The sequence below is a fragment of the Amphiura filiformis genome, chromosome 15 (assembly GCF_039555335.1).
Source record: "Amphiura filiformis chromosome 15, Afil_fr2py, whole genome shotgun sequence".
NCBI lineage: Eukaryota > Metazoa > Echinodermata > Ophiuroidea > Amphilepidida > Amphiuridae > Amphiura > Amphiura filiformis.
Genome location: NC_092642.1, coordinates 64,054,370 through 64,074,876, shown reverse-complemented (window position 1 = coordinate 64,074,876; position 20,507 = coordinate 64,054,370). Strand labels below are relative to the sequence as shown.

Genomic DNA, 20,507 nt, shown 5'->3' with positions numbered 1-20,507 from the left:
CAAGGGGTCATCAATAATGCTGTTTTTGGTATCAGAATAATTCTAAAAGATCAATCTATGTGAATATGTTCTCCATTTTGGTATGAAGAACGAAATATTTGAGATATGGCAAATACACAATGTTAAGTTACTTTTGGGACACGCTGTAATATCAGCTAGTGCAATAAGATTTGACACTTTTAAAATGTTGTTATAACGGTTTTCATATAAAACCTTTGTGTTTGCTGGGAAGTCATTATTTTCAAACACGTTCATCTAAAATTGACGTGTAATATATCCCTTACAGAAAACATGCACCTGGTGCAGTCTCAACTTCTTTTCAATTTTTCTTTTAGGCGGGAAATGAATCGTCTGTTTGCCAATTTGAATTTCAAATGTAGAGGATCGCGTGTCCGTCTTTTAGAGGGAAACATGGCTGTACTTGAGTAAACATGGTAAATATCCAAACTGTCTTTCAATCACACCTTCTACCGGTTTTCATCAACATAGAAAGAATCCAGCTCCTAATAATATTGCTTTCCCGGGACTGACGGTGCGAAATTTGACAGATGAAACTTGGAATTTAGTACAATCTGCAGACGACATGTAAACCTATGAATAAAACCTTGTATGCTGAAGATAAAGCCGAACTAGCAAAGATAATATTAAAATAATTTTGAAACACAAGACGTGTCAAAAGTATGCATATCTTAAAGGTCAAATTGAAGATTCTTGATTTTGTTTGTCAAATATGGGCACAGCACAGGGCAAGGGAATAATATTTCAAAATGAAGATATCAGAATATTTCAGGAAGAAAATAACATCGACTGTTTTAATATTCACAACTTTATTGTGCGTTATTTCCCTGCATATTAATGATAGAGACGATAACATTAGAAACTCGTGTAAAATAATGTTGTACAACAGAAGATTTTCAGTGATAATGATAAGAAAAAACAGTTGTTAACAGTCGAGTGATGCAACAATAACTACGAACCAAAAAGTTCAATAACTTCCATTCAACAAGCATTGTTGAAAATGTGACCTCGTCTTGTGAAGAATGAGTTTTTGTTCCCAACATGCTCACATTGCATTATGTGAATATGGAAGCCTATTGGGGTTAACGAACTGTGTACTGACAGATGAGCATGTTGAGACCCTAGTGTAACATGCTCCTTAACGACTCTTAAGAGGTACTCTCAATTAACAGAACTTTAAGCTGAATTTATACGAGAAATGCGAAATGTACGCGTGATCAGTGTGCAAAAATATGACGTCTATCGCACACTGAACATGCAATCTCGTATAAATTCTGCTTTACTTTGGAAAAACAAATACGATATTTACAAGCATCGGGGCATTTCAGCTAGTATGAATGATTTCATCCACGCTAAAACTTATTGTCTTCATATGGTACTATTAAAATGTCAAGTTGCCAAACTAAATTGCAAAAAGAATAATAATCGGTAGCGTGAGGTTTGTGACAGTTAATATTGGGTACTATAAACGATACATCTTTGTTACCATTATGGTGTTAAAGTCGTACATATCTTTGCCGAAAATCCAATAGGCATATATGGATTTTTTCTATCAAGGTCGAAGTCAAAGTAATATTATTAATTTGTTTATTCTTTGTTTATTGGTTACACATTCAATTGCGTCTTCAATTACGCTTCAGTATGGAAAGGGACATTTACTAAAAGAGATTATTTCCAAATCATAACATATAGTTATCCTTTCCTTCCTTCAAGTACAGCTATATCGGTTTCTAGTCTACGTGTAAAGCTTTAGGTAATATTAAAATGTATTAGGAACTTAATGGAAATATTCAACAAACTTGTACCCTTTTGTATCATGCCTATTGTCAAATATCAAAACAGACAAATTGGAAATTTTGATAGTCACAAATCTTCATTCCGGTCTTAATTATGTCTTTCAAAGTGGATAAGAGGTTCACTACAATGAATATGAATTATCTACAAATCACGGAATAATTGTTCAAATAGAGTACATAATTAAGATAAGCAGTTGATTAAAGTAAAAATTTGAATTATTTGCAGACGAAATGCTTAAAGTTTCTATATGAGCACATTTTCAAAATGTAAACTGAGATTTGTATTTAGAAATATGTAATAGATATGGTGTTATAGTTATCCATTTTAATTACACACAAAAACGGGTGATTGTATTATAAATCTGTCAAATGCATTGGAAGCAGAATTTATTTCTGCACATTTTGACACCTCATTTGCAACAATTGACTAAATATTGACGTCACAGCGCACAATTAAATAAATGTAACCCAAGATTTGAAAGTTGCAGTAAATTGTATTGATTTTGTAATCAGTGTAATGGGAGGAAATCTGTGTAATGATATCTGAGTGTTTTTGTATTGTAAAAATTTGTATGTAAGTGCAACTTTCAAATATGGACCTCACTTCATTAAATTGTGGTGTTTTATTGTTTTCTGGGCTATCGTATCAAATGAGGTGTCAAAATGCGCAGAAATAAATTCCGCTTCCAACGCATTTTACAGATTTGTAATACAATATCCCCTTTTTTAATAATGGACATTATTTAAGGGGGGTTAGTTACTTTTTTTGAGGTGTTTATGTAATAGATATGGTGTTAGAGTTATCCATTTTAATTACACACTTGCTTGTAAAAGCCTTCGGGGATTTTGCAGTGACAAACTTGAAGACTCAAAATACCAGTCAGAGTACTTGTCAGTTTTCTCGCATGCGATGACTATATCGAACTCAAATAATATGGTATGCAAAGGTTAGGGCGAGAATGACATGGTGATATTCGCCGCTAGCTAAATTCGGGGTCCAGAGTTTTTTGGTTTTTTTTTGTCTTTCAATGTTTATTAGATTTTTATTATGAGAAAAACAATTATCAACAAATTACAATAATCACAAAAAAACCAAAAAAAACAAAACAACAGCAGACAACAAATTTTAACATGAAAGTACATTTGTACATTGTTGGGTAATTCAAAATATACATGTATATCATGATCATGCAGCCATTACCTAACATAAAAGAAAGTATTACAGGTCAAATCTCCATTTACGGAAGTGGGAGCTGAGTTTACCTTTCTTTTTCGCAATTAAATACCCAGCAAACACAAAACGTTTTCGACATCATTCGCAAAAGGTTATAAAAGGTTGTCAGAAAACGTTTAAATGTCGGGTTATATAAAGGGTACATTAATGGTATAAAACGTTTTCATAACATTAAAAACATTTGTTGGTAATTTACTGCACATAAATACAAATGTTTTACAGAAAACATTTAAATGTCGGGGTATATAAAGGGTATAAAAACGTTTTAATAACATTCCAAAAACATTTTTGAAAACTTGGTGCAAATCATTCTAAACAGAATGTTATTTTGGGGTTGAAAAAATATTTTGCCAAAAATGTTTGCCCAAAATATTTACAATAACGTTTTTAAAATGTTTTCACGACCTTTATATAACCCGACATTTAAATGTTATTAAAACGTTTTGTAAAAAACCATTTTAAGAACATTTCTGTGTTTGCTGGGTGCAAATATTTTAACATAACGTTATTTAAGTGTTGACAAAATATTTGGCCAAAAATGTTTGCAAAAATAGTTTACAATAACATTTCGAAAACATTTTAAAAATATTGTTGTAGTGTGTTTTTATACAAAACGTTTTAAAACGAATTCATGACCTTTATATAACCCGACATTTTAATGTTATTAAAACGTTTTTACTTAAACCAAAACCAAAAATATAACTTATTTAAAACGTTTTAAAAACGTTTTTGTATTTGCTGGGTATTCTGTTTCCCTATTATTCTTAATGTAGGCCTTAACGCTAATAACATTTGGTTTTTTGTTTTGAAACTTGCTCACAAATACATGATACTTAACACATAAAAATAGATAAGTTAAGAATTGATCATCAGGGACACCAAACATTTTGTCAAAAACTGAAATGGAAAAATTATTATCATGCTTATTTCTAATGATGATAAGCAAATCCTTCCAAATAGGTTGAACCACTTCACAATCGCAAAAAACATGAGTAATTGTTTCAGGCATCTTTTCACAGAAAGTACATAATGGTGAATCCTGCCTTTTAATTTTGTACAGAAAATCATTAAACGCAATTGCATTATGAAAAATTTTAAAGTAAAATGAACGGAGACGAGAATCAATGGAGCTTTTAAAATTACGTAAGTGGATTTCTTCCCAGTCCAAGTCCTGCGAATCATCAACCAATGAATTCCAAACACCAATACGCTTTTCAGGAATACATTTTTCAATCATGATGGAATAAGCATGTTTTGGAATTTTTTGAAAACTGAGAAGATTATCAACCACACGATTGAAAACATCTAAAATTCCAATGTTTGGATTATCAAGCCAAGAACTGGGAATGTTTTTCATCAGAAAATTGTATTTTTGTCTGCCACGAGGAGAAATATCAAAATCCAAAATTAATTCCTCATAAAGTTTACTACCTGGGAGGGGGATTAAGTAAGTCATTTACCAGCAAAATACCTTTGTCACACCATTCTTCATAATAAAAGTACTGCTTAGATTTTGACCTTATATTTCTATTATACCATAAACATTGACAAGCACCAAGGTCAAAAAAGTTGACATCAAAATTAACTTTCACAGCACTTTCACGGTACATGTACCAAGTTCTAAGAGAATCTGCTAATTGACTACAATTTAACTTATTTAAAATACTTTCTGGAGCATATGAAATCCATAACATATCACCATAATGATCCATTACAGATAATTCAATTTTTTTCCATAAGCTAACATATCCGTTATCCAACAACAGTTTAACCCAGGACATTTTTTGCGCCAAAGCAAAAGTATTCGCCACTTGCACGGTTCCGCCATTATGTACTATATGCGGGGAGAGCCTCGAACTGGCAGCATACATGAAAGGAAGAATTACGTAACCTTACACAGAATGTTATATGACTGGTTCAATTCCCATTCATGTATGCTGCCAGTTCGAGGCTCTCCCGCACATAGTGCATAATGGCGGAACCGTGCAAGTGGCGAATATGGGTCAATCATGCGCAGGCCACACATTGAAAAATCATTACATAAACATTTTCTTTTGACTCTATCATTGCCCCCATTCCAAATAAATTTATACAACAATTTATTAAGCTCCTTAAAATAATATTTTGGAATTTTGATGCATAAAACTGAAAAAAGATACAGAAGTTGCGGAAGGAGGAGAGATTTGATGACACAAATTTTGCCAATCATCGAGAGGTTTCTAGCTCTCCAACAATTTAAAGTCCCTTCAATCTGCTTAAGTTTAATTTTATAATTGAGATCAAACATAGATTTAATATTCAGGGAAAAATTAATACCTAAGGTTTTAAATTGATTTGTTTTCCAGGACAGACCTTGTTCAGAAAGGGAAAATTTTGGGAACCTTTTTGGAGCCAATCCAGATTGCTTCAGATTTAGAAAGATTAATATGACAGCCAGAACACTTAGCAAAAGCATCTAAGGTATCAAACAAGTTTTGAAAAGAATCGGGTGAGCCATCCAAGAAACAGGTTGAGTCATCTGCTAACAAAGAAATTTTTAATTCTCTGTCTTCAATGGGGATGCCCTTAATACTGGCATTTTGACGAATAGCAATCGCCATCGTTTCAATCACCATCAAAAATAAATATGGCGAAATCGGGCAACCCTGAAAAAAAACCTTTATTCATATCAATGGCCTTTGTAAGAAAACCATTATTCATAACATAACTTTTTCTTTGACAGTAAAGTGTTTTGATCCAATGGATAAAGTTATCACCAAAATTAAAGCGTTTTAATACTTGCAGAAGAAACACATGGTTGACACTATCAAATGCCTTTTGAATATCTAGGAGAAGAATTGACCCTGGTATTTTGTTAGTTTCGGTATATTCAATAATGTCGATAATTAATCTAATATTAGTACCAATATTTCTCCTTTTAGAAACCCGGATTGATCCGGGTCAATAAGAGTGGTCAAATATTTTTTCATACGGTTTGCTAAAGTTTTAGCAAGAATTTTATAATCCACAGTCAACAAAGAAATAGGCCTATAATTTGAAATCAAGAGAGGATCTTTGTCCCTCTTAGGGAGTAAAGTAATAATACCATTTCTTTGTGATTGTGACAAATGACCACTCTCCAAGGAAAAATTAATAGAGTTTATCAACATATCAGAAATTTCAGGCCAAAACACAATATAAAATTCTGAAGGAAAACCATCAAAGCCTGGAGCCTTATTATGTTTCATAGAAGTAAGAGTATCATACAATTCTTTTTTTGAAATAGGATTTTCTAATAATTGTTTACATTCATCAGTCAATTTAGGAATTTCAATACTATCAAGAAATTTATCGGTGTCATTGTCAACATTCTGCCCAACAGTTTGATTGGTATATAGATTCTGGAAAAAGTTTTGGATTTCATTCATAATATCAGAATGGTTAGAAATGAAGGCATCACAATCATTTTTAATCTTATGAATATTTTTTCTTTTTTATGATCTTTTCTCTAAATTGCAAAAATATTTAGTGCTTTTTTCGCCTTCTTCCACCCATCGAATTCGGGAACGAATCATCAAACCTTTCGTTTCAAAATCCAAAATCTTATTTAATTGAAATTCGGGGTCCAGAGTTAGGAATTTATGCATGTATCCCATCGTTTTTTTATATTCGAACTTGGAGAAGTTGGTGACATTGCAGATCAACATGTTTGAAAGTACTTGAAATAAGCAAAAGGGCATTTTTATCAATTACTTTTTGGGGGGGTGATATTATATCGTAATAAGCAAGGGCTGGTTGGCGGATCGGAGAACACTCGTAGGCATTCAAATAGAAGAAACTGATAATGATATACGGGCTAGTGCATACCATACATACGGCCAATCGAATCAATGGAATTATACATTCTCAAGTAGTGCGAGGATAGATAGATGGATGGATATTATGGCCATGATGACCGATGGTTCGCGGTGTTCTTGAGTCACGAGATGCCGAAATATTAATGATCGAAATGATAACCGGAGTTTGTTAACTCAATATATATGACCTGCTACCACGAAATGAGTGTAAAGTCGCAGGTTGGACATGATGCAGTCATGGTCCATGGCAAAGGCGATTCGACCTTTGTGGCATTAAACCCAGTTAACAGGAAATTAATCCAGTAAATCGATTCAGTAAAGCAAATAAGCTCATGCATTCGATCACTAACGGCAACCAGCTTCGGTCGATTACCCCAGCTGCAGCGTGTGTAATCTCTAATTTGCATAGAGGCTGTACGTGAAATTATTGATTGGCTCCAAACAAAGGATTTGAACCGGTGCACGTAATCATGGCGCAGTGCAGTCCATTCAATCAAATGTTGTCATCAACCTATTTGATCGCAGTGCATTGTTATGTGTGTGAGACGAACTGTCGCGGTTGATTGCAATCAAACAAACGATGTCTTATGTATTACTTTGTTCCGTGATGAAAATCGTGATGTTTTATTTAATCACTCTCGAAAAATGTATTTCTTTTGTAGGCCTATTACTTTGTTTTGTGATGAAAATCGTGATGTTTTATTTCATCACGCTTTAAAACAAACGATTTCTCATGTATTACTTTGTTTCGTGATGACAATTTTGATGTTTTATTTCATCACTCACGAAAAAATGATTTCTTATGTATTACTTTGTTTCGTGATGAAAATCGTGATGTTTTATTTCATCATCAAGCTCTAAAACAAACGATTTCTTATGCATTATATTTGTTTTGTGATGAAAATCGTGATGTTTTATTTCATCACGCTCTAAACAATAATTATAGTGACATGCATTTCAAGAAAAAAATCTTATATAAACGGTAGGCCCTATGTTGTTTAGAAAAAATGTAGAAAGTGATGATGATGATGATGTCGATGATGATGATGATGATGATGATGATGATGATGATGATGTCTCCAAAAGTGTCCCGGTTTGTTTTTCTTGCCCTAAATCGTGCGTATCTATTAATAAGGCACTTCAATAATCAATAATCAGTCCCGTGACGGCCTCCACTAACTAGCTACTAACTTGGGTTTATGGGCGCTGATATTTCATGTTCACTGTCACTTATTTATCAGAAAAGTGCGACCCTTTGTCAATCACCTACAGTACCCAATTTCGGCATACTATATAAGAAACTCATCATGAAGGTTTGCCAGAGAATAATTAAAATGTAGCTTTTACCGTTTTTTGTTTTTTTTTTCAGAAGTGAGTGGTCCGATACGAATATTTTCGGTCAAATCTCCATTCAATTAACACGGGGAGTTGGCTAGCTATGCCTTGCCCTCACTCATATTTTACAAAAGTGCGACCATTTCTGAACATCTAACCTAGCTGTAATTTTAGGTCATGTTAGAGAAATATATTTGCTAGAAGTTTTGGAGAATAAATTAAATATTGGCTGGTTATTTTTCACACAGTGATGTTAACTAGTCAAGTGCCCATTCTTCCAACATACATCATTTGTAGAGGTCACGCGTCAATGGTGAGAGCACTGTGTATTGTGTATAGGAAAACGGACAGTAACTGCAGTATGAAGTTCTGAGACATCCTAGCTGCTGAATTAATGATCTTTGTTTGACGCGCATCTGTACTAGCTAGTATTTCATTCGTAATGGTGCATTGTACCTCCATTCACAAAGGACATATAGACATACTTTATAATCGGAATCATAACCCAGAAAACAAGGAACTCCATCAATATGTTAACCCAATATTGTGACGGCATAATCAAGATAATCTCCACTGTCTGTACTATGCTGAAATGCAATTGACAAGTCAAAACTCGGACAATTATTTGTGAAGAAGACCACATAGCTTATCACCTCAAATAACATTACCTGTTATATCGCCTTAGGTAATGCGACTGGGTAAATATTAAGAAAACCGTCCGACAAAGGATTTCTTAATCTGCAATTCGGACAGTTTGATCTGTGTGTAAGAAAATGCAATAGTATGGTTTACAGCAAACCCCTGACAAAGAATCGATCCCTGGTCCACTGTACTGGCAACGATTGTTTCTCATTAGGCCTAAATGACTTGAAAGATATTGAATATCGAATACCTGGCACCGAATATTTGATGTGAGTAAAAAAAGTATTAATTGAGCCTTAGGTAATGCGACTGGGTAAATATTAAGAAAAGCAATTTGTCGGACAAAGGATTTCTTAATCTGCAATTCGAACTAAGAAGTTTCATCTGTGTGTAAGAAAATGCAATAGTATAATTTGCAGACGTCGCTTCGTCCACTGTACTGGCAAAGCTTGCTCCTCATTAGGCCTGAATGACTTGAAAGATATTGAATATCGAATATCTGTTGCATCGAATATTTGACAAATAGTAAAAAAGTATCAATCGATTGACCCGCAAGCGAGAGGTCAGGCAGGTATGTCCGGAGTTTTTACTCTGGTTTATCTGCATGTTATGTTTCCACTAGTGTGTGATGCGTGATTCTTCTTTCCCCTATATATCAATATAACAAGAATAACGATTAAGCATCAATAATTTGAACTCATGCGCTAGTTTGTAATGTTTCTATGTTTCAGTGTATTTAATGGTTTTTTTATTGAGCCTTAGTTACTTCTAGAAAATTTAGGTATGATACGTAAGCGGGAAGAAATTTTTACAAAATTAATCGATTACTCCCCGGCATTCCTCTTATCATGAAGGTATTTGCCAAGATGACATTTTATGAGAATTCCAAAAGATATGGTAATTATGTCAACAATCTAGTGTACCTCTGCAATAATGTATTGTTTATTTTCAAAAGATGGAACATTGCTTAATTGTCATCAACCCAATGATAGCTCTTCCATCAAAATGAGAGTTCCATCAAAATAGTGATCGTAAAGGGCTGCAGATTATTTTCTCCCCAAATCCACATTTAAGGTTATCAACTATTTTAAACTGTTGCGATGTGGTAGTTTACAACATCTTGCGAATGGTAGCGACTTTGACAAAAATTGCAATCACAGATATACTTTTGTAGGTCCTGTGGTTCTTGAGTTATGTTATATAGAGGGCTGAAACAACAACACTTTTATAAAACGTACATAACTCATTAACACCAATAAATTAAGCAAGTTTTCAAAGTATATGATTTGTAGAATGAACTTTTTTTTCAATAATATATTGATTTAGATAATGAAAATCTACTTTGACCAACAATACCGCATCTACCCTTAATGGTGAAGAAAAAAGGGCAATTTGAATTTTACCTTGTCTTAAGTCTGGAGAATAGCAGAGGGTACATGTAGCTTCCCCTGGATATCCAATGTTCGCTATTTCTAATACAAAAATGGATCGCTACACCTAAAAAACGGTCAATATCACTAATTAGGAATAGGGTTCGCTAGTTCTAAGGTTCGATATCACTAATTTTAGATAAGGTTCGCTATCTCTAATCTTGAATAAGGTTCGCTATCACTACTTTCAAATTAGGTTCCCTATCTCTATTTTTAATTCAGGTTCATTATCTCTAATTCTAAATAAGGTCCACTATCTCTAATGTAAGAAATACCGAACCTTATTTGAAATTTTAGATAGCCAACTTTATTGGAAATTAGATATAGCGAACCTTATTCGAAATTAGATATAGCGAACATTATTCGAAATCAGAGACAACCTTATTTGAAATTAGTGATATCGAACTTTAGAAGTAAAGAACCTTGTAATTCGTAATACCGAACCTTAGGAATAAAGGACCTTTTTTATAATTAGAGATGGCGCACCTTAGGTATAGCTATCGTTGAAATCACGTTGAAATCACGTTGAAATTTCGAAGTCCGGACGTCGAAATCAGGTAGGTTGAAATCACGTTTGATTTGCAAATGGACATCAAAATGATTTCAACCTCCTTAATTTTTGCATTGAAAGTTGGTTGAAATCAGGTTGAAATTTCAACGTTGTATCAACGTTGATTTTTGATTTAAACTAATATCTAGGTTGAAATCAGGTTTGGTCAACGTTGATTCAACGTTGAAATCCTAACCTGTACCCACTAGGATGTTACCTGCCGCGATCCCATAGTCATGAAACATCCAAAACCAATATTTGACGTGTGCTCGTCGTGCTGGATATTACCATAGACCCCGGTTTCCAGGGTCTATGATACAACTACGTGACCGAATTTGAAATAAGAGTAATCATTGAAACACTAGTCATTACAAACATCTATTCCCCTTAGTGCATTATCAAATATCATACTGATACTCTTAACGAGTTGATTGCAAAAACATGTATCTTTTAAATCCATAATGAAGTAATATATCAGCTAGTACAGCCTCTATCCTGCATATCGTGACTAATCAAGTTCCGTTTTGTTGTCCACTTTTTGTCTATTGTGCAGCAAAATAGGGCGAGATCAATTGGCCCCGAAAGGACTTGACCTATTTTGCTGCGTTGCCTAGGGTTTGCGAAACATCTTGGACAGCGCAAACTATTATGTATTTGAATTCTTATGTAAAAACTAACATTGCGATCACATATTTCAGCATATTGACGTTTTTGACCCTATGGAGCAAAAACTAAAATTCGACCTTTTACAGTTTTGGTAATAAATCAAGAAAGGTACATCTTTAGATATTTCAAACTATACGTTTTCTGAATCATTGAAAGTAGATGAATACATTGGTATTGTGTTAGCACAATTTGAGCAAGTTTGAAATATAGACCTGCATAAAGTCTTTCCCACCAGAAGCTAGTCCGTTTGAAATTGCTACCATGCATATATTCGTGTACCCAATAATGTTTTCTGGCTCGAATACCAATACAACCTTGCTTTCCAGGTGGTACCCATTAAGGGTCTAGCTCATCTAGTATAAGAGAATAAAAGGACCTTTATGTAAAATTCGTACGTGGGCTACGTGTCCTGAGTTTGACCAGTGGTTTATTTTGGCGTTCGAAATCAAGTGCTTTCATCAGGTATCGCTTATAACGCGAAGCGATTACCAATCAGATCCCCGACGGAGTCTAGTGGATTACATACGACAACCTGCACGACAGATAAGTTGCGATTTTAGTCCCAGTATTTTTATAGTATTTGATTTAGTTCTTCAATAAAACCCAAGTAAAATATTCTTAAAGCTATATGGGTATCAATAATTTTGTCACACTTCGGATATTTAATTTTGTTCAGATTTTTACCAGGTGCAAAATATATAAAGCTAATGTAGGTTATCTATCGATAGCAATCTTGGAAACCTTCCATATAATGTCACATACGAGAATGTCAAATACATAACTTAATGATGTAGTCGAGACTTCTCCTACCGAGAACGAGAACAAAAATGTAGATGCCTGAAACCCGAAACTCACAAAATGTAGGTCTCCAGATCTGATATACATATTCCGGGTAGTGACTACTCAATTCACAACAACAAAATTATTATTAAAACTCATATCTTGGTCTTCTCGTTGTAAGTGATTCTGTATGTTCCGACAGTTTTTAAAGTTCATTAATGAATTGATATTATCTTAGCGATTAGAAATTGGAAAGTTTCTATGTCGGCCCGATAGGATCTTTGTTTTATTTTCAGAAAATGGGAGATAATATGAGAAAATCTTCTTGTTATGCTATAAATTCCTTTTATAATACTCCTCGACAGTATACAGTAAAGTCCAAAAATAAATTTACCCAATTTCAAAGGTTGATTTCTCAGAGTTAAAAAATCCGTTTCAAGTTTTTATTGAATATCCCGAATGAACATCTTTTTAAAAGTATTTGGTGAAATTTTGACCCTTTGACAAAACTCAAATTTTTTCATTAATTTTTTTACCGAATACTCTTAGAAAGATGGTCGTTATGAATTGGTAACAACAATTTGAAACAAAGTTTTCAATTTTGAGATATAAAACTTTGAAATTGGGTAAAGTTGTTTTTTTTTTTTTTTGTACAAGCGTGTAAAACATAAATTTCAAATATACGTAGCCTAGGGGAAAAACCGCGTAGTTTGTATCGGTAAACCTGCAACTTAGTAGCTCATCATTTGTTAATCAATTACAACCTATACAAGCACACAAGCGTATAGCACTATTACAGTAGCAACAGAGATTTTTGGCTCAAAGTGTCTACTCGTGCAGGTGTTTCAATGTTTTGTTTGGTTTTTTAATGTAGGGAGACTACGGACATACACTTTAATCATTTAATGCACTCATGTGACCCTTGGCATACTTACTAAACTATAGAAATCAAAGGTGACAAGGAGGACCTTGTGTCTAATGTTTATGAAATGGAAGCTATTCTGGAATGGTAACAAATTATATATAAGACCTGGATAACAAATATTTTAGGCAGCAGTGTAGCGTTATAAGAGGGAACACTGCGAAACTAATATGTTAGCCAGTGGTGGTACAAAGGTTACCATAATTGTGTGAAGTCTTCTAACTTCGATTCGCGGTTCTTGTGTGTTGGAGAGAATAAAATACGCAGTTATGAAGAAGTCAGTTCAGCTGTGTGTAAGAAAATGCAATACATGATGCAGTCATGTCTACAGTAGAATTCATCTCGACCTTTGCAGGACTTAACCCCATTAAAAGCTATTAAACCAAGGTAACACTCATTGAAACAGCTCAACTGATTAAATCGGATCTTCTCTGGTTGTGCACAAGTGACTGTTTTCATGTGCGATATCGCAATAAAACTGGTATTCATAGCTTCAGTTGGGTAACCGATTATAAAGGAAACGAAAGGAAACAATGTTATGTGTGGCTTTGTTCACGAAATCAGACAATGTCGTGCTTTTGTAAACCAGCATTCTTGAAAATGAGCAACATAATGATTTTTGACTTAACACGGTTTAGAAATAATTTCTTCATATTTTTGGTGTTATCTGTCGTTTACATGTCCTTCCTAAAACACAAAAGTACGACCCTCTCCAAACACCTAAATTAGCTAAAAATTTAGGACATGTTACAAAACTTTATTTTCTAGAACCTATTTAGAATAATTTAAATGTAGCTTTTACCGGTTTTTTGTGGCATCCTTCAGAAGTGAGCGGTCCGATACCAATATTTTCGGTCAAATCTCCATTCAAATAACACGGGGAGTTGGCTAGCTATGCCTTGCCCTCACTCATATTTTACAAAAGTACGACCATTTCTGAACATCTAACCTAGCTGTAATTTTAGGTCATGTTAGAGAAATATATTTGCTAGAAGTTTTGGAGAATAAATAAAATATTGGCTGGTTATTTTCACACAGTGATGTTAACTAGGCAAGTGTCCATTCTCCCAACATACATCATTTGTAGGGTCACGCGTCAATGGTGAGAGCACTGTGTATTGTGTATAGGAAAACGGACAGTAACTGCAGTATGAGTATAATTTGCAGACGACGCTTCGTTCAATGTACTGGCAAAGCTTGCTCCTCATTAGGCCTAAATGACTTGAAAGATATTGAATATCGAATATCTATTGTATCGAATATTTGACAAATAGTAAAAAAGTATCAATCAATATTGCAACGCAAGCGAGAGGTCAGGCAGTTATGTCCGGAGTTTTTACTCTGGTTTATCTGCTTATGCATGTTATATTTCCACTAGTGTGTGATGCGTGATTCTTCTTTCCCCTATATATCAATATAATAAGAATAACGATTAAGCATCATTAATTGGACCTCATGCGCTAGTTTGTAATGTTTCTATGTTTCAGTGTATTTATTGAGCCTTAGTTACTTCTAGAAAATTTAGGTATGATACGTAAGCTACGCGGGAAGAAATTTTTAACCCAACCATTACAAAATTAATCGATTATTCCCCGGGCATTCCGCTTATCATGAAGCTATTTTCCAAGATGACATTTTATGAGAATTCCAAAAGATATGGTAATTATGTCAACAATCTAATGTACCTCTCTAATAATGTATTGTTTATTTGCAAAATAAAAATGATAGCTCTTAGTAAGAGCCCCAGAAAGAGTTCCATCAAATAGTGATCGTAAAGGGCTGCAGATTATTTTCTCCCCAAATCCACATTTAAGGTTATCAACTATTTTAAACTGTTGCGATGTGGTAGTTTACAACATCTTGCGAATGGTAGCGAGCTTTGACAAAAAATTGTATTTATCATTTCATAGCGAGTGTGTAGAAGAATTCAAAAATCACAGATATACTTTTGTAGGTCCTGTGGTTCTTATGTTGTATAGAGGGCTGAAACAACAACACTTTTCTAAAACGTACATAACTCATTAACACCAACAAATTAAGCAAGTTTTCAAAGTATATGATTTGTAGAATGAACATTTACAAAACTTTTTGTTTCAATACTATATTGATTTAGATAATGAAAATCGCGTCTACCCTTAATGGTGAAGAAAATAGGGCAATTTGAATTTTACCTTGTCTTAAGGGATCTAGAATGAGCGTTTATGGCGTTTCGACAGTATTTTTTGTGGGACATGAGAGCACCTCAGACGTATCGAATTGCATTCTGAATACGAAGCATGTCTTTCTGATATCAAATAATTTTCATTTTTTGGAATTCACGATATAATACAAATTTTATGACCAATTATAAAAATTTGATACTTTTCAAATTTTGATATATAACAGTCCTCGAAATAAATTTTATAAATCTAATGATATATTCTTAAAGTGTATGTAGCTGGGAGGAAAAGCCGACGATCAATTGAAAATTTTGACCTTTTATATTGAAGATATGGATTTTTTCCCAAAAAGACCTTTTTTGTGGTGTTTTGGGAAAAAAAATCCATATCTTCAATACGAAAGGTCAAAATGTTCAATTGATCGTCGGCTTTTCATCCCACCTACATACACTTTAAGTATAAATCATCAGATTTATAAAGTTTACTTCAAGTACTGTTAAATATCAAAAATATCAATTTTAATGATTTGCCATAAAATGTGTATGACATTGCGAATTTCAAAAATCAAAATTATTTGATATCAGAAGGACATTCTTCGTATTCAGAATGCAATTCGATATGTCTGATGTGCTCTAATGTCCCACAATAAATACTGTCCAAACGTTCATACCGCTTCCCTTAAGTCTGGAGAATAGCAGAGGGTAGCTTCCACGGGATATCCAATGTTCGCTATTTCTAATACAGAAATGGATCGCTTTTATCGTCGTGCTGGTTATTACCATAGACCCCGGTTTCCAGGGTCTATGATACAAATACGTGACCAAATTTGAAATAAGAGTAATCATTGAAACACTAGTCATTACAAACGTCTTGTCCCATTAGTGCATTATCAAATATCATACTGATACTCTTAACGAGTTCGTTTTGTGATTTGATTGCAAAAACATGTATCTTTTAAATCCATAATGAAGTAATATATCAGCTAGTACAGCCTCTATCCTGCATATCGTGACTAATCAAGTTCTGTTTTGTTGTCCACTTTTTGTCCATTGTGCAACAAAATAGGGCGAGATCAATTGTCCCCGAAAGGACTTGACGTATTTTGCTGCGTTGCCTAGGGTTTGCGAAACATCTTGGATGGCGCAAACTATTACGCATTTGAATTTTTATGGGAAAACTAACATTGTGATACCGCTATTACGAATCTCAGCATTTTGACGTTTTTGACCCTATGGAGCAAAAACTAAAATTTGACCTTTTACATTTTTAGTAATCAATCAAGAAAGGTACATCTTTAGATGTTTCAAACTATACGTTTTCTGAATCATTGCAACTAGATGAATACATTGGTATTATTTTAACACAAATTGAGCAAGTTTGAGATATAATGTAGACCTCACCTTGGTTTCATTATCATTGAGGTATAGGACTTTTTATTTTTTCGGAGAAGAGCAGGTAGGGCAACTACTTGATTATATTTCTACATGTTCATACTACATACTCTGAAAATTTGAGAAAATTCGCACGGGTCAGTTTTTTAAAATCACATTTTTGTTCCTAAAATGGGGTTATAGCGCCCTCAACGGGCACTCTCTCCATAGGGCTACATGTATAAAGACCAGTTATAGACAAATGGCCCTAAAATAAAACTGACTCGTTCATTTTTCCTCAAATTGTGTGTATGATGTAGATTTAACATCTGGAATGTAATGCAAGTGGTGTCGTTGCTGCTCTTCTAAATTCATTTATAAAATGTCCGCCCCAGACCAAGGTGGTACCTGTATAAAATCTTTTCCCACTAGATGCTACTCCGTTTCAATTGCTATCATGCATATTTGTGCACCTAATGATGTCTTCTGCCTCGGATACCAATATAACTCCCAGGTGGTACCCAGTAAGGATCTAGCTCACCTACTATAAGAATATAAAAGGATCTTTTGACGTCCAGAATCAAGGGCCTTCATCAGATATCCCCATCGTGTATAACCCGAAGCGATCACTAATCAGATCATTACACACAAAAGATAATTTTATGTTGCAATTTTTAAATCCCAGTATTTTTATAGTATTTGATTTAGTTTCTAAATAAAACCCAAGTAAAATATTCTTAAAGGTGAACCTCATTGAAAATAAAGTTATATATCAATGGAAAGCTTATGATGTCAGGAAGCAGAAAAGAATATTTTTTATTTGCCAAACGTACCAGGCTAGACACAATCTCAATGCAAAGATTTGATATTGGCACCCCCCCCTAAATTACAAAACGAAATCGTTCAAATTGGGCGCTTTCGTTGATGACGTCAGCTCGGGGACACACAGTTACTTCCGGGTTTGATTGTAAACACAATGTCCATGCATTACTGTGGCATGCATCGGGCCAATGTACGAATTCAGTCATTGTCAACTTACTTTACATCAAAAATATCTTCAATAAAATAAGAATAACATGAAAGAAACATCATGATCAAATCAAGAATGAAGTTCCTGAATAAAGGATGTGGATAAAAATGGAAAAAGTGCTGGCCGGGGTGATTTGGGATAGGCCAAACCATCCACGATATGCATAGGGAATATTACAGTAAAGCAAGAGCGAAGATTCGCCAAAGAACCGGAATGAAAACAGATTGCAAAAAATAACTGCTAGTGCTACCAGTTCAGATCGTCACACCAAGTTGAGATGAACTTATCACTATGAGAAAATGAAAGAATAGAATAAGGTACATGTACAGGATTTTTTAATTATTTCTTAGTTTTACAACCGGTCATGTATGATTGGCGAACTCGTAGATACATACGGGCCGGGGCATACGGGATGTACTGCTTGCAGACAAAATTACCGATTTGATATTCACATTCTGATATTTCCAACTTATTGCTACTTCGTCAGCAAAATTTATTCCTGTAAATGTTCCAAATATCAAGGAACGATTGATCAAATCAGCTAATACACAGTGCTCCCGGAAGACGAGAAGCGCTAGCGCTGTTTGGGAATATCCGCCTCGCAGACACCAGCTCCTTGCAATTTCTTCAGTATTTCGCTATCATCCATACAACAATTACATAGAGTTCTTTTCAGTAGGGCTACACCGATTGTGCTATCATCAAGAACTGTGACAGACATGACAATATTATGAGTTAGGTTTAGAATTCGAACGGTCTACCAAGCCTAAATTGTATTTATAAAGTATTTGTTTCTTTCAATTGTGAATTCATGGAAAGAATATTTTCCGCAATGAATGATATCCGATCGGGGAATGATCACGGCGCTGGATATGAAAACCTTTTTCTGAGCTGGATTTCATAATGAAATCTTTTTTTGATTACTGCAAGACAATATTTTTTAGAAATCAGATATTTTAAAATGAATCAAGAACATGGAATGTTACTTGATAAGCAAGTATTTAATTTGATGTTTATATTATTATGCCATGTCCGGTCACCGGTCGCAGCAAGCATTTGCGCATAGAATTGATCACAGCGCGAAATTCAAACTCAATAACCCAATTATACCCAGCCAGTTTCGACTGATTTTGTCCAAAATTTACGGAAAATGTATGTGTTGACAATAATTCTATTATTTGCAACTTGAATATTCCTCTAATTTCAAGCTTAATTGCGAAAATGCATACAAGCAGACTTGATCAAATCCCGGAGATCAAATCTGCTGCAACACACACCGGACCGCAAGTGCTACCAGAGGACGAACTTGGCGACTCGCTGTGTTTGCGCATATCCACCTTGGTCGGGTGCCTGCTATTTCTTCAGCAATTTACGCATCGTGTTCGGTAATCCATAAAACATGAATGTTTCACTTTTTCAATACCGTACACTGATTGTACTATCATTAAAGAATCGTGACACAAGTGACAATATTTTAATTTTATTCAGATTTCAGAATTCCATCTACTAAGCCTATTAAAATTGTACTTATTTTATAATAAAGTAAATGTTTCTTTCAATCGTGATTGCGTGGAAAGAATGTATTTACCGCGATGCGCTGAATATGAAAACTTTATGGGCTGGATTTGATGAAATCGGCGGGTTTTTATTAATTTTTGATTACTGCAAGACGATATTTTTAAATATCAGATATTTTCAAATGAATCAAGAATAGGAATGTCACAAACAAGTATGTAACTTGTTTTTCGATCATGTTTATTCAGTCCATGACATGAGCGGTAGCAAGCATTTGCGCATGGAATTGATCCCAGCGCGAAATTAATAACTCAATTACCCAATTATACCCAGCGAGTTATGACTGATTTTGTCGAAAATTTACGGAAAATTTATGCGCTGACAATAATTCAATTATTTGTAATATATATAGAATATAGAAGGAACCAGCAACTTGAAGATTCCTCTAATTTCAAGCTTTATTGTGAAAATCAGACTTGCCGGGCAGCTTGCAAAGTACAGGAAGCAAGTCTTGTTTACATGTTTCCGAGTAGGATCACGTGACTGCGAACCCTGAGCTTACGTCACGAGCATTCTCAAGGTCATAGACGATTGATTTGGGTGCTTTTGGGCGCCTTAAAAAGACCAAAAATTCATTCATTTTTTAATTTTTCAGCTTTATTGGCCATAAAATAATTTTTAGTATCCTGACATCATAAGCTTTCCATTGATATATAACTTTATTTTCAATGAGGTTCACCTTTAAAGCTATATCAATAATTTTTGTCACACTTCGGATATCTAGACTTGATAATTTTGTTCAGATTTCTACCAGGTGCAAAATATGTCAAGCTAATGTAGGTTATCTATCGATAGCAATCTTGGAAACCTTCCATATAATGTCACATACGAGAATGTCAAATACATAACTTAATGATGTAGTCGAGACTTCTCCTACCGAGAACGAGAACAAAAATGTAAATGCCTGAAATCCGAAACTCACAAAATGTAGGTCTCCAGATCTGATCTACATATTCCGGGTAGTGACTACTAAATTCATCAACAAATTATTAGCACTCATATCTTCTCGTTGTAAAGTGATTCTGTATGTTCCGCCAGTTTTTAAAGTCCATTATTGAATTGATATTATCTTAGAGATTAGAAAGTTTCTATGTCGGCCCGATAGGATCTTTGTTTATTTTCAGAAATGGGAGATAATATGAGAAAATCTTCTTGTTATGTTTA

At 34.2% G+C, this 20,507-nt stretch overlaps 2 protein-coding genes across 2 annotated transcripts in view; one reads left to right on the top strand and one right to left on the bottom strand.

Moving 5' to 3' along the window:
• LOC140171944 (small conductance calcium-activated potassium channel protein 2-like) overlaps positions 1 to 20,507 on the top strand; it is a 455,506-nt gene that overhangs the window by 24,774 nt on the left and 410,225 nt on the right.
• Positions 2,931 to 20,507, bottom strand: part of LOC140171101 (uncharacterized) — a 40,286-nt gene continuing 22,709 nt past the window's right edge. The window contains 5 exon segments of the mRNA XM_072194269.1: positions 2,931 to 3,100; positions 3,795 to 4,484; positions 4,486 to 4,852; positions 5,047 to 5,408; positions 5,410 to 5,693. Coding sequence (XP_072050370.1) covers positions 3,034 to 3,100; positions 3,795 to 4,484; positions 4,486 to 4,852; positions 5,047 to 5,408; positions 5,410 to 5,693 — 1,770 coding nt within the window. The 3' untranslated portion in view covers positions 2,931 to 3,033.